Raw genomic sequence first — 16,254 nt, 5'->3', positions numbered from 1 at the left:
ATAATGCAGTGTGGAAGGTGGCCTTGTCCAGATGGGCTCTTTTCATTCTACCATTGGGTGTCCTCGAAGCCAGCAGTTAGCTGTTTTACATACTGGCTAATAGTGGCAACAATCTGCCAACAACCTTTGATGGCAGAATTACTGAGAACCAGGTTTCTATTACTCAGCTGACAGTCTCATTTTCTGTGCTTTCAGGTATTTACCAGTTCAAAATTTCGGAGTTGTCCAAGGCTGGCACTTCAGTTGGAAGGATTGTAGCCACAGACAGAGACATCGGGAAGAATGCTGAGATGTACTTCTCCATCGTCAGTGGAGACGGCATGGACATGTTCGACATCTCCACCGACAAAGACACCCAGGAGGGAGTTATCAGTGTCAGCAAGGTGAGAGGCAGAGGGACCAAACTGGGCTCAGAGCACTGAGCACCTCTGTAAATTGTTGCTGCTGGTGTAATGTGACAGCCAGAGTTACAGACAGCAATAATGAGACGGAAACACAATGAAAAATATCTTAATAGCTTTAACCCTTTAACAGGTTGACAATTTTTTGTGATTAAATTGCTCCACTAAAAACTTGGCAAAACCCATTTTCATTCTATATGGATGTTTTTATCCAAAGCATATTAGTATTTTGATTATTGTGTAATTCTATTCAATTCTATTTTCTAATAGTAAATTGACTATTTATTTTCTTTCACCATATAGTTTAACGTGATTTTCTTACTAGATTTATTATTGTTTGTATTTATTCTTTTTTTCTTTTTTAAATTTATTTTGTTTGTTTAAATGATTATTTTATTACGTTACTTTAATTTTCAAATATTCATTATTTAACACTGACAATTTGTTTATCATCATACATTTTATACACTTTTTTTTTTTTTACCAGATTCATTTTTATTTTCATCTATTTATTTTTTTTTCTGTATTTACTTTCATATGTTTACTGTATGAAGTTACTTTTATTCTCGGATTTCTATTATATTACATTGACGTTTTGATTTTTTGCAAAGCATTATACTAGGAAAATGTGTTTTTTTCCCCCTAATGAATACATGCATTAATGTTAATTAATGCCTATAATGTTGTATCATTTTTCACAAAGGTATTTCTTAATGTGATTGTCAGAGGCAATATATCAACCTTAATATGAAATATAGGCTAGTAAATTAACAGCAGAGTAAATTCCAGTATCACAGAATGAAATTAAGTTCTTATCCTGTTGAGGATCACAGGGGGCTGCAGACCCTTAACAGGTCACCAGCTCTGCATCTAACATCTCACTGTGGCTGTTTGGGCTTTTACTTTCCTCCCTGCCATATTAATAGACTTGATTTTATTGAAGAAAAGCAACTAACAACTTTCCACTAATTTGGTGCCAAACACATTGTATTTCCTAAAGATGCTTTACAATAAAAGTGCCCTGTTATTTAGTTACGTAGAAGATTTTATTATGAAGCTGGATAATTAGGAAATGTTGGGTTTTCATCAGCTGTGACTTAGTAGACTCTGTCTGAAAGCAAACATGAAACAGTAAAAGAACGCAGAGATCTGAAGTGCGAAAAAGGGAGGCAGGAAAGAAACTGAACTCCAAACCAAACAGAAGCTACAAAAGTCCTGAGAGCTGAATGCACAGAGATTTTAAAAACTTCTTCCTCCCTGGTGTCTTGCACAGTCAAATGTGCGGATGGCGAGACTGCTACCTGCTTAGAGTTAGTTGGGTGCTGTCCATGAAAACAGCCATTACTGCACCTTGCTGTTCTGTATAAAAGGTGAGAATGCAGAATGGGGGCACAGTTGTCTTGCCTTTGAGCTGGCACAGAGGTAGACACAGCGCAGAATCAAGGACTGTGTAAAAGGGACTGCTGGCAGAATGGGCTTTTGGACAGGACGGTTGTGATGTTTTGACAGTGTATTATGTGTGAGACCCACTGCAGGAGTTTTAAAAAGCAGCTATCAATCAGAAAAGTAGTCGAAAATGTCCATAAATTGAGAGAAGAAAAAATTTGGGAGCTCCTTACCCTCTGAACAGAGGACAAGAGCACCCACTGTAAAACAGGGACAATAAATTACTGTTATTGACATGTTATGTCATTGTTAATGTTTAGAAAGCACTGCTAACACCAGAGGCAGACGCTGTTGTTTTACATGTCATGCCTTTTTTGTTTCTGCATTGTTGGCATGCTGTCCAAAATCACACACTGGAGGGACATGATGCAGCTGTCATTTGGTTGTGTGTAAAAATGCAAAGACGCCATAAAGAAGGATCTCTGTAGTGGCTCTTTAGTGCCATCTCTGTGTAAAAAGGGCTAATGAGACAGACAGACATTTATACTCACACTTACGGGGAATTAAGAGTAACCAATTAACATGACCTGTATATCTTTGTGTGGAGAAGGCTGGAGAACTTGTAAAAAACCCACTCTGACATGGGGAGAACATGCAAATTTCACCCAGCCAGCCGGCAAGTTGGAACCTTCTTCCTGTGAGGCCACAGCACTTACCACAGCACCACCGTTTCGCCCACACACACAGAATGAAAAGCAGAGTTCAAACTGCATCTTTAGTAAATAATGTGAAAATGTATTGCTGTCCTGATGCCCACGTTCAAACAAGGCTAGCTTTTAATTATCTGGATATTTTTCTCTGGGCATTGGTTAAATCAAATGAATGTAACACAGTGATTCAGCAGATCCCACACTTTGCACTCATAAGGATCCTGCCCACGTAGTCTGTTTTACACGTACTGTTAAATATGCAAAGCCTGGGCATGCTTGACAGATGAAAGAAGCCAAATTAAACTTCTTCATCTTTACCTTCACAACCCGCAGTCACAGCCTTTGCAGCAGGCACCACCACACAGGACGGCAGCTTTTTATCAGTGTCCTCACACAGCGCCTGTTTACTGATGTACAATCACCATTGATATTTAAGACATTCCTTTGTTCTTGTTGCTGACACAACCTTAAGAAAATCTTCAAGTTTCAACAAAGAAATAATGATTCTCTGTCAGCAGGATACAAGATGAGCACAATATCCAGGATTCCTTCAGGAAGCAGCGGCGGCTCATGTCGAGCTGCTCGGCTAAATCTGATGCCTTGTTCTTGTTTGAAACAACAACATGCAGCATTGTCACAGCCAATATCAATAAGCACATTTTATCAACATTATTTGCACTTTTTAAAAACTATTATCGTATCATATTGAATGTGTTAGCTGAATTATATCACATTTTTATTAATGTTCGACTTCTCTCTAACAGCATAAGCTGCTCTTTTCATTCTGTTATCACCCAGACAACCCTGATACAGATATTTTCACACATTCTGTGACTCCTGCCTTTAATGCGCTACAGCTCAGGAATCAAATTAAATCATATAATAAAGTCGTTCCCTTGATGGATCACAAGTAGATGTGATGTTCTGCATGATATCAATGCTACTGTGAATATGTACAGTAACAAACTGTTAGTGTTTTGGCTGGCCAGAACAATCTTTGCCTGCTTCACAAGTCCTGCCTACATAAAAATTTAGTCTGCATTTCAGGCTTATCTTTATTTAACATAGTATGTCATGATACTACAGCAGTTCTTATATCAATAACTGTACCATATATCCCGAACTGCCACTTGTCAAGTGAATAAGCTGTCAGCATGTGCATTTGATGTCTAAATGTCAATATAGGTCAGCAGCCCATTCTCACTCCAGGCTCATCCAAGAGCGCCGTTCTGTCAGGGATTTTGGCATGTGAGCATGACACCAAGTATGCAGCTGGACGCCGTCACAAGAGAATGCATTCAGACACCACTGGATGTGTCCACATGCAACACGCACAAGTGGGAGAAAATAAGAAAACTTAAGAAAATGGCCAGACTGAACTATTCGCATGAAATGCTAAAGGAAAGCATCAGGTGATAACCCTGTCACAACATAATAAAGAAGCAAGAGTAAAGGAAGAATTGTGATGCTAGTTAGCACATTAACAACACAATCCAGTCCAGTGTTGAAACAACAAAACATATTTACAGTGTGCCAGTGAACAACAACACAAACCACCAGGAAATGATTCTGCTACAGAAACACCATCTGACCTTATATAAATTTGTTTCATAATCTCTTCCTACGACTAAAGCTCTTTGTTTACTTTCCTCACTCATGTTTCTTTTGTCGTGTGCTGAGATGAACAGCCAATCAGAGTTTTTAATTGCAGAATCACGCAAATTAATGTCAGTACAGAAGAAGAAGTAGTAACTCCATTCACTCCCATAACTCCCAATAAATTGTTCCACGCCATTTCCTTTCTGTGGCTCTCCCTATAAAACAGGATGTTAAGTGTCATAAATAATTTTGTGGTTTTCTCTTCGTCGGTGTTGTCGGTCGTGACCTCTGAAAACCTCTGACCTATTAATACAGGCCTGGATCTGCTCATTGTGACCTTTTGTTGATGTATTTAAGTGAAATATGATCAGATGTAAACACAGAGATTTTTTTTTTTTTTTGAAAATTAACCAGATGTTTTAATGTTGTATCGCTGTCTGATTTCCTGTCTGCTCTGTGTTCAATTCGGCTGAATTGATGCAAAGTGCTCTGGCGCCCGGCAAAAATAGAAGCCTTGAGTATCTGATCCACAAGCATCCTGACTGTCGGTGCTGAGATGGAGTCGATCCACAACACAGTGGAGCCAGTGATTAACACATAGATTAGAGTGTAATCTATTTGCTCCATCTGCTGTGACGTATCGGAGCTGGACTGAACACGGATCTGGTGGAAATGAGGGGGTTAGCTTGGTGTGTCATTGCCTTAAAAGAGACAAAAATGCTCTGTAAGAAGGTTTGCAGGCACAAAGTCTTTGGTTTTTGGCTTTATTCCAAAAAACACAGTATTCACATTAAGTTGTTTATATGACTAATTACAAATGAATGTGATATAATATTACCATTTACATCCCGTTAACGCGCCCTAACATGATGTTTATCACATCGAAAATGGACAATATGAAAAAGTGGAACAACTGGAGCTGCTTTGCATCAAAATTGGATTCTTTTCAAGGTTTTTCAAAGGTGGTGGACTTGTTGAACTGTGCAAGCACTGTCTGAAATTTGCGTATATCCAAAAAACCTGTCAATACCCAAGTTTTCATAATGTTAAGAAGTAGGCGCCTTTCTCCTTCCTACCAGAAATGTGGGCCTTTCTATTGGCAATGCATCTCTCCCTCACAGCCTGAGAAACTGACAGTTGGTTTGTGACAACTTATCTGTGACAGGAGTGTGCTGCAAAATGCCGTTCAAAGCCTTTTTCAGATTTATATCGGGAATGCTCTGTATACATGCCCAAATAATGTCCCTAAAGCCTGAATAAAAAAGGCATATCCTTTATGTCTGGAAGAGATAGTTCACCCAAAAATGAAACTCTTAGTCATTCTCTACTCACCCTCATGCTGATGGAAGGTCAGGTGAAATTTTATAGTTTAGTTTTGACAGGAAAAAGGGGCTGCACTCATCTCCCAAACAAATAAAGCTTATTGTGATCAGGATTCAAACTTAAAAAAAAAAAAAAAAAACATAATAAAACCATAAATTGCCTCCATACTGTTCGACCAATGTAATCCAAGTGTCCTGAAACCCCAGCATGCAAAGATGTTTTAAAAAACGTCACTGACACCATATTTTTAGCCATATTTTGTACTGTAGCCTGTAGCTTCTAATGTAGGACATCACTAAAATGTAGAACAAACTATGCCCAAACACATAGTGTCAGTGACATTTTTTATTTAAAAAAAATGCATGTTGGGGCTTCAGGACACTTGGACAACTTTGGACGAACAGTATGGAGACATTTTATAGTTATATTATGTTTCTGTTTTACATTTGAATCCTGGTCACCATTTGCTTCAATCGTTTTGGAGATGACTCCAATGCCTTTTTCCAGAAAACCCCCAGCAGTGGTTGTGTGGACTATAACACTTCACCTGACCTTCCATCAGCATGAGGGTGACAAGATAATGGCTGAATTTAAATTTTTGGGTGAACTATCCCTTTAATCAGAAAATGCTAAATTTGGAAAAAGGGCTAATTCAGAATATTTAAACAGAACATGATGCTAACATGAGCTGTATTGGAGTCAGAATATTGTCCTATCAGATGTACATTGTCCATCTGTATAACTGTACATATAATAAATCTAATAAAGTCGATTGGTGACCTTACTTTTCCAGGCAGTGTTAATATGAGCTTTACGTTTCCACAGATCCCATGATTGTACCAACAGAGAGGATCCGCTATAATCCCTCCTGTGTGTCCTGTTTTTTCTCTTTGCCTTTGCAGCCTTTGGACTTTGAGAAGAAGCCTTCGTACACTGTGGAGATCCAGGTCCAGAACACCCAGGTGGACCCTCGCTTCATGTCCGCAGGCTCCAAAGACATGGCCACGGTTCGGATTGCTGTGGAAGACGAGGATGAGCCGCCACTGTTCGACAAAGCCAGCTACCTGATGGAGGTGAAGGAGGACGCTGCGGTGGGCGCGGCTGTGGGCTCGGTCAGCGCCATGGACCCTGATAGAGTTCGCAGCATGGTCAAGTAAGGAAAAACCTCAGTGGTATTTTCATTTTTAACTTTCCTTAAAAATAGATTATGAACTAACCCATGGAATCTTTAAAGGCAGGGACACTCAACTTGTTCTGCTTTGGGGCCACTTTTGCAAAATGACAGGAGGCCAGGTGGCCAGTCACAGCAGGACATTTCAGGACATTTCTTAGATTCTACGACATTTTTGGATTTTAAAATGCTTCTAGAATTTTGGGATGTTTCCTGGATTTTGGGACATTTCTATGATTTGGATGTTTCTAGGATTTTAGGGTGGTTTTAGAATTTTAGGCCATTTGTATGATTTAAGGTGTTTCTAGGATTTTGGAAAATTTCTTGGATCTTCGGACATTTCAAAGATTTTAGGACGTTTTTAGGACTTTTCAAGGATTTAAGGACATTAGTTTCTTAGCTAGGACCTCTGTGGGGGATCCTCCACCGGCACATGCTCTATTTAGATGCTTTTTTATGCACTCTGGCACCTTATGTATACTAAAAGTACAAAAAAAATTCCCAGTGTGAGTCACTTTATTTTTATTGGGACTTAGAAAATGGTTGGGGGTCACCCAGCACCGTATTAGGGTATATTTGGCTCGCGGGCCATAAGTTGAATATCACTGCTTTAAGGCGACCACTAAATTACTTCTAGACTTCTCAGAGACACTTTTGGAATTCAGAGAGTTTCAGTCTTACTGGACTGTGTTTCATTTTTTCAAATTCTATTGACTGTAGCTGAGATTGTGTTTTCATCACATTATGAGAAATGTGCTTATTTTCCTGCAGTGTGCCCAAGTGAGCAAAACTTGTAGCAAAGTGTGTAAAGTCCAGCTTTAGTTTCCAGTTACAGACGACAGCTACTATCAGCTATATTTTGTACTTGAGTTTGTTGCGGATTGACAGTCCATTTATTATTCAAATCACCAAATCTCTCTTTTTTTCAATTATAGAGATATAAGATTATTTATGTCAGCATTGGTGCTTGCTGACAGCAGTAGAGCCAGATGGGACATGTTGTTAATTTTTCAATTTAGAAAAAAACTCATCTGGTCACAGCTGCTGTACCAACTTTACCTAATGTGAGCCTTTGGAGCCTGCCAGTGTCCTGCTGATATCAGGATTTAGATAAATCTGGATAAATAAGGTGAATGTGTGGCGTGGCGCTCAGTGGGGATGGTACACTCTTTTCTCTTGCAGCCCCACTTTGCAATCCTGATGAGTCACACATTTTGGGGAAACTGTGTACTTAGCTGCTTTAAAATCCATCTGAAAATAAATTGCGTGTTTATTTTTCTGCTACAGGATACATATCTACTCTGTAAGGCTGGTGCTCGGCTTATATTCCTCCAGATGGAGATTTTTTAGCCTATAGCCAATTAAATCATTTTTAACTGCATTGTCATGAAGCGGTAATAGTCAGTGCTTTATCATCAGCAGCCTGAAACACAAGAGCCAGAGTTGGCATATCTTCACTTCTTGTCCTGACGTTTTAAAAAACTCAGCAAAACGACATTGAAGTCGGATAAAGTCTGACTTCAAATGGACCTGGATTCTCTAAAGGCTTGTGAGGAGCTCTGATAGGAGTGTGAGGAGCGGGGGAACAGAGGAGAAATGAGAAGTAGGTTAAAAGATTGGTGCTATAGTGATCACTATTAAGATTATAGACCGAGCCGTCTGTGTGTAAAAACTGCTGACTACAAACATACACAACAGGAAGCTGCACCCACAGGCTGGATCTAAAGCCCCCCCCGCCTCACCGCAGCACTGTCCAATACTGATGATGCATGGAATTAGGACAGTTTGAGCTCCAGTGTTTCCCACAGAAGTAGAGTTTATGTGTGGCGGCTGATGATGATTTTAAATACATATGTGTCCCTTTGTATCATTCTGTGTCCCCTCTCTAAATTCAGATGTCTTGTGGGTCCATGAACGCAGCGTAGGCAGAGCTCAGTGCAATTTGATCATATGTACATGACGCAGCGGTTTTCTATCCCTAAGTTATTTTAAATAAACATTGTGATTTGGTCTATAAACTGGTAATAGACTAAATTAAAATTGGGTAAAACGTGTAGGATAAGCTAAACGGAAATAATCATTCTGCATGGATAGACAGCTGACAGCAGCAGCAGGCAGGACACAGCACAGCTGGAGACTGGAACTAAGCCCTTATTTCCCCACATTGAAAGCAGGCAACTGATGAGGAACGTATTCCAATTAAAACAGGCATGGAACCATGGAGTACTCTTAAAATGATGTGTCATAAGGGGGCACGCATACACACACACACACAGACACTATTCCAATTATTCCTGTGTTTGTGCCTTTGTGTGTGTGACTATATCGCTATTCACATTGCGTCAGTGAACTATTATTACTGCTGAGTGCTTTCTAATTATGAGGCAGGGTGTACTGTAGAAATGTTTCCTTTCAGATTCATATATCTCTCTATGGAAAACAATAATTAAGATTGAGTGGTACATAATTAACAGCTGACAGCAGTGTGATGTTATATTTTGGAGTCGATAGTGAAACCAGCCTTGATCCAGACACTGACACTGTTCACATACAGTACAATGTGCAGTTCCTGTTCACAGAGCACTTTGCCTGCGCTTTGACAGGCAGGAGAAAAAGACAGAAGCAAAGGCATCTCACTTCTATTATCTATGGAGTGCTGTAAAGCCGTGAATAGCTGCATTCAGCAACTAGTTCAAAAATAGAGAATGCTCTGTGAGCAGTCCACAGTCACTGGGTAGAGATTTTCAAGGAGCGCTGCTGTTTTGAGCCAGCTACTGATAGATTGAATAGGAGGAGAGAACAGAATGCAGCAGCTTCCAGAGCAGCACAATTATGTGATTCCATTTGTTAGAATATCAAGGTCGGCCATTGTACAACAGCGCTTTTTCTGTCCAGCCTCACAGATCAAAGTATCACCATTTCTGTGGTTTAGTATTGTATTATTTATCATGTTGGTTGTTTTCTGAATTTAATCTAATGTATTCTAATTTAATCTCATTTAGTATTCACTATATCAATGTACAGTATATAGCCTACTGTATCTTTCTATCTATCAACACACACACACACATACAGTGTTGAGGAGCAGTTTCAGTACAAATTAATTGTAGTTACAGTCCATTGAGTGGTTTGATTTCTTTTGAAAACACGACTAAAAACGCATTGAGCAAGTTGGCAAACTATGTCCCACAAATTGAAAGAAATTAGGGAAAAGATAATGCCCTGAAAATTTGGTAAGAGAGAGAGAGAGAGAGAGAGAGAGAGAGAGAGAGAGAAATTGCTAGAAGATAATAGTTAAAAATTAGGGGAAAATGTACAGAAGACTATTTAAATTTTGCTGTTGTTATTAGAATTATTATTACCTATCTTCTGTTTTGTTTTGTTTTTTACCCTTTTTATTTGTTTGTTTTTTTCTTTCTTGTCTTTTCGCTAAAATTTGGGTAATTTTCTAGCAACTTCTAACTTTTCTCCATGTTTTTGAAAGGAATCAAGCCAAGTTGCTCAGGTTTCAAAGGGGTTAAAACACAAATGTTTATGGGACATGTGTTGATTACTCCAGGTTTGGTATGCATATTTTTAACTTCAAATTGTACTCAACACAGTATCATGAAGCTGATCTGTGAAATAATGTGAACAAGATGGTTTCCTAAAATGTGAGGTTATTCCTTTAACTATGTCCTGATGAATACCATTTGTTCTCAGTGGCGTATTCAAATGTGGGTTAGTGAAGACACTTTTCTGCATATTTTTATGGCAAACACTATTTGTTATTTATCCTCAAAAGTTAACAGGCCTCCGTAGAAACATTTCTGTGATTATTATAGTTTGATTTGGGTTATTATAAAAACCTTAGGCTTTAGTTTTGTCTGGTCAGAGGGCTCATGGCTCATTTGACCACAGGCTCCTGTGGGAAGCAACATAGCAGCTTGAGACAGCAGTTCACGCCCGCTGTGATGCAGACTTTATGATCTCCCATCGTACCTTTCACTGCTTTAAAGACTCAGATTGAGAGGATTCAATTATTTTGCTCTTTGTAGGGACTCCTTGCTGAGGGACAGATCCAAAGGTTACTGTGGTTCATCTCACCCTCTGACCCTCTCTCGCCCTCTCACTTACTGGTTTGGTTACAGGTACTCTATCGACCGCCGCACTGACATGGATCGCCTGTTCAACGTCTATCCAGGGAACGGATCTGTGTTCCTGCTCAAAAGCCTGGACAGAGAGGAGACCGCCTGGCACAACATCTCGGTCATCGCCACTGAGTTCAGTAAGTCAGTTAAAAATGGCATTTTAAAATTAAAACATTTAGAAAATTACTCGAAAATAAGTGAAAAAAAGACAAAGAAAAAAATATTTTTTTTAAAAAAGAAAAAAAATCTTGAATATTATTGGGAAAAGAATGATAAATAATGCAAAAACAAGAAAACTAAGCAAAATTAATGGGGGAAGAAATGAAAAGAATGAAAAACAAAATGTAAAAATAAAATTGGAAAGCGAAAAATTAGTGTGAGAAAATGAAACAAAACTTAAAAAAAAAACAAGTGAATGACCTCGATATAAATGCTTACAATTTATTACAATTTTGTAATATAATTTTGAATAATAATGACAATATAATGCTTTTTATAAATAAGGTTTTTCCCTATAGATTTTTAAAAATTGTTTTCTAAATGTGTTTATTTCTAGCAATTTGTAGAACATTTCTTACCAAGTTGCTGTTTGCCTTTTTCTACTTTTTTTGAAAGAAATCGCACCAACTTGCTCGGGGGAAAGGGTTAAGCTTCACTGTACAGCCAATGTAAAGAAATGTACATAAAAATAATGAGGGCTGCCTGGTGCTGATTCCCCATCCTATCATGAAAACAGAGTCCTGCCAAATATTGTTATGTTTAGTTATTGTTGAATTAAAAATGTATTTTTCTGGTTTCAGGTTTTATTCCCATCAAATAGTGCCAGCTTCCACAAACAGTTTGACTCAGGCTGAAGTGTGAAATGGACGCCTGATTGGTTTCCTGGCTTCCACTAAGTCATGCTGGGAAAATGACAGGACTCTATAAACAGACTGGCTCCAGAAATATAGCTTTTTTTTTTACATCTTGAAAACTTATTTTGTTGTTTACTTTCCTGTTTCAGCATTTGATCTTTGCTGTCTGTGTGTGCGTTCAGAGGGTGAAGACACAGGAGGGAAGGAGGCTAAATGTGACTAACATTATGACTAATTTTCTCCTCCATCAGCCAATGACAAGGTGCCCTTAAGCAAGGCAGCGAGCTGCGCAGTGGTAGCTGTCAGTGGAGTGGCTGGAGAAGCAGACAGCTCACAGTGAGTGTGTGGAGGTGTGTGAGAGAGGAGCTGGGTTTTTATTTCTCCTGTGTTTGCCTTTCAGATAATCCCCGTCAGAGCAGCCATGTTCCTGTATACATCCGCCTGCTGGACATCAACGACAACGCCCCCACCTTTGCCACCACATATGAAACTTTTGTGTGTGAGAGGACCAAGGCAGGTCAGGTACGTATGCTTGAACACTTTACACTTTGGGAAATTAGACATGTTATAATGTAAAGCTCAGATAGAGGCAAGAGTGACGATTACTTTGTACTCGGGGACGCTTTCCATTTTAATTCTGACAGTGAAGCAGACTTGATCTGATAAACCCTCTGAAACCTGAATCGACAGCAGTTTTCTTGTGCTGCATTATTTGAAACTTCAGCAATGTGTTCTTTTTTTTTCCAAAAAGTTGTTTTTGGGGGGGGGGGGGGGGGGGTGACCAACTTGGCAAGAAATGTTCAAAATTGCAAGAAAATGTCCAAAAAGCTATAGTAATAATATAAATATTTTTAGATATTTTATTGTTATTTTCAGCACTTTTTAGGAAATTTTCTTAATGTTTTTTAATGGTTTTTTTTTTTTGCTTATTTTCAGGTAATTTTCTTGTTTGTATCATTTTTACCTTTTACCCATGTTTTCGAAAGAAGTCGTACCAATTTAATGTTGTTTTAAATGGTTAAGCAGCATCAAAATTGGTTGTCCAAGCAATGAGATCTGTGGGTTCGGGTTCACTACTATTTAAATCAAGAGAAACAAGTTAATTGAGTAGAGATAAGTATTTAATACAGATTGCAGATGTATAGATCAACTGAGATGTAATGATCAAGATTTGACAAAAAGTATTTGGCACTTTGACTCCAGAGGGAGATTTTGTAACAGAGGGTCATTTGAGCAGCCAACACATTATCATGCAAAGTTGTCACATGTTGCAGCTTTGCAGTGGACTTCGATGTCTACATATTATGCTCTAGGTATTCGTCTGCATCTGTTATTTATGTTCAGGAATGCTGACACTGATGCGCACATGAAGAGAAGACTCACCACTGCCGGTTTTGCCGCAGACTCGCAATCTGATATAGTGGTGTTTCTTTCTCTCGCCAGCAGTGTTTTGCTGAGTGCAGACACTAACACGCAAAGAGCACATTAACCAAGCAAGTTACTCACAGAATTAATATTAATTAGCATCATCTGATTTAATCTGCCACCAGCTATGTTTGTCATTTTGAGCAGCACAAGCATCAGAGCGCTCTCATACTGACAGTCCTGCCTCCTCAATGTTTATTTCACTTTGAAAATAAGAAAGGGTAAGGGTAAAGAGAGATAAAAGACACATGAAAATGTGTTGCTGCCCTCATAGCTTAGCACATCCAAGTATTTTACACATAATTGACTAGATCGGGGTCTCCCTGCAGGCCTCTGTGCTTCTTGTGGAGAAAAAAGATGATGACAAAAAAAGCACTCATTTTATTGCATCCTGTTTTAAACACAGGTTATTCTCTTCTAAGCAATTACCCGAATTATTTTACCGTAACTGCCGTGGCTATGTGGAGAAGCTGCTAATTATTACTTCACCCCAGCCAGCAGGGGCTCTGTGTGCAGAGAAATGACAGACAGAGCAGAGAGTGGAACAGGACAGGACTGCACTGTCAGGAAAATAAAGTATATTAGAATTTAAATTAACATAATAATCCCACACAAGACACACCAACATAGTCATAAAGACACTAAATAGGCGCTAGCTGTATAAACACTGTAGCTTTGGCTGACGCCATTGATTAGATAAACGCTCCTAACATTTTTCATTTTAGAGGGTTCCTGCGACTAAAAATAATCAAATGCTTCAATCAGAGCAACCAGCACAATGTCATATGTTGTGTCATACTCATATAATTACTATGTGCTCTGGCTGTTGTTCAATAAAATGAGTTAAGTGTTTGGGCTGGAGGCAGAGCATGAGGGGAGATTCTGAGGTGGAACTGCAGGTTTTGTGTCCTCTCGGTCTGCAGCAACTTTTAAAAGTCAATTGGAGTTATTATAACTTTGCTCCTATTATGCAATACATACAATTTTCCTGAACACTATACCCTGTTGCCTTAAGCACAAACATTCACTTGGACTCAAAAATTGACTGACAGTGGTCATAAATCAAAGATCAAGGTCAGTGTGACCTTGCATTCGTCTCATTCTCATCAACACATTTTCTGAAGGCCTTGAGGGAGTTTCCTTAAATTTGGCACAAACGTATACATGAACTCGAGAATGAACTGATTAGAATCTGGCTGTTCATAAAACATGCTTTTTGGCCATAGCTCAAGAAATCAACACTAAAATGTCCGTGTCTTTCCATTCTGTCTACATGAGGGTGCTAAATGTCTGATCTTACATAGATTTGTTTGGTTTCTTCCAGTACATCATAATATAGGTTATATGTCAGGATTACATAATCTGAACCTATTTTGGTATAAATGTATTCAATCAGAGCAGTCACATAAGAGCGTGGAGCTCTGACTTAGGAATGATTCTTTGTCAGAATCAGCAGGGGAGCCACATACAAACAACTATTGCATATCTCTCTCTCTCTCTCTCTCTCTCTCTCTCCTCGAGAAAGTGGAAAGTTCTGTTTCCTACAAGCAGGATCCGAACTAAGTGACATGTTCTGTCTGTCAATCGATCTTCTCTGCTCCCTTTCAGTGCTGTAGACAGTGCCGCTGCTGCACCTACACACACACACACACACTCACACACACAGACCTACAGTACACACGCACCCACAAAATGCAACAAACAGCGCTGGATGGAACAGATCTTATTATAAAGTAAGCGCTCATGACGAGTCAAGAAGACAAATTGTTAAATTGGAGTGTTTCATCTCTTTTGTCCAATGTAAGAGGGATGGAATCACATGAATCAGACAGATCAGACTGATCTAATCTTAGTCCGGAACACCTTTAATACTCAGTCTAAAGCCCCTTTTCCACTTTTTACCTTTTTACCATGCTAAATATGTCCTTTCCCATTGCTGGTCGAATAGAGCTGTGTACACGGCTCTGCAGCAGACAAGTTTGTCTTTTTGTGTGTAGATTGTTTTTTTTTTGTTTGTTTTGTTTTTTGTTGTGTCAGGTTACACATCACGAACAAGCTGAAAAATAAGTTGGTAAACAGTAAATGAGCATTGACATGGGCCTGTGAAAACTTTACAGTGGTTACTTCTCTTTATAGATCCCTCTCTTTTTTTAAAAAAAGAGAGCTTGCAGACTAATTTGGATTGATGTTTTAGTGCTGCTTGGGCACAGTCGGGCGGTCTTTAGTGGTGGCGTATAATTGCAACTTACCATTTAAGGAGCTGAAATTAACGCATTCACTAGGGTGTTGTGTTTCCATTAGTGCTAATAAGAGCCAGAGGCAATAAATACCCGTGACTACTGCAGAGTGATGTTACCTTTCCCATGACATTGAAGAGTCAGATTTACAAAAAATTTACAAAAATAAATAGGTTACTCACACACTGTTATACATAAATATAAAACACACACAGACACACACACATACTGTAGTGGTGGACTGCTTTCAACCAGTGGCTGCTGTGTGATATTATTTGAGTGTGAAACACTGAACTTGATCAACCTCGCTCTATAGGCCACCCAGCAGAGCAGGTGGTACTCCAGTTATTGCGCTTTTATGAATCGCTTATGGGATATGCCAAGTGCAAGAGGCTAGAGTGAGCTGATAATCCCCTCTTATGAATAGAACAACACAGCATTTGCATGGAATCAGCCATTATTACCACACTGACCCTTGTTCTGGGTTTGATGAATATAGGTCAACATGTCTCATGCTTTTAATATTTTTATATATACAAGTGCATCACGGCAATCTGAAATATTCCTTTTTTTTCTACAAAAACTGCTAAATTTTTTTACATGAATCAGGCACAATTTATTTTGCATGGTTTATGTGATTTATATTTAATTCATGAAGGCTCATGTCAGCATCCATGATAGATTAACTGGTCAGCACTACAGAGCAAGAAACCAACCTCCTTTTTGCAGAGTTTAAGAAATTTTTAAGGATTATTTTAAGGTTTCAAGTTGCACTTATGTAGTCATAGGTCAAAGGTCAAGGTCACTGTGACCTCATCTGTCTCACTGTGTGAAGGTAATATCTCAAGAACACCACAAGGGAGTTTCTTCAAATTTGGCAAAAACTTTTGCATACACTCAAGGATGAACTGATTAAACATTGGTGGGCAAAGGTCAAGGTCATGGTAACCTTGCACTCACCTCTTCTTGTGAAAGCAATGTCTCAAAAACACCTTATAGGGATTTTTAAAAATCTGAC

At 38.9% G+C, this 16,254-nt stretch overlaps 1 protein-coding gene across 1 annotated transcript in view; it reads left to right on the top strand.

Moving 5' to 3' along the window:
* The window catches only part of cdh6 (cadherin 6), a 119,543-nt gene that overhangs the window by 85,028 nt on the left and 18,261 nt on the right, over window positions 1-16,254 (top strand). The window contains exons 6-9 of the mRNA XM_042498026.1: window positions 196-383; window positions 6,322-6,572; window positions 10,721-10,857; window positions 11,975-12,096. Coding sequence (XP_042353960.1) covers window positions 196-383; window positions 6,322-6,572; window positions 10,721-10,857; window positions 11,975-12,096 — 698 coding nt within the window. The remainder of the gene's footprint in view (window positions 1-195; window positions 384-6,321; window positions 6,573-10,720; window positions 10,858-11,974; window positions 12,097-16,254) is intronic.

Source organism: Plectropomus leopardus, chromosome 12 (assembly GCF_008729295.1).
Source record: "Plectropomus leopardus isolate mb chromosome 12, YSFRI_Pleo_2.0, whole genome shotgun sequence".
In the NCBI taxonomy this organism is placed as follows: domain Eukaryota; kingdom Metazoa; phylum Chordata; class Actinopteri; order Perciformes; family Serranidae; genus Plectropomus; species Plectropomus leopardus.
The sequence above is the reverse complement of the archived record's forward strand: the minus strand, read 5'-3'. Positions and strand labels throughout refer to the sequence as shown.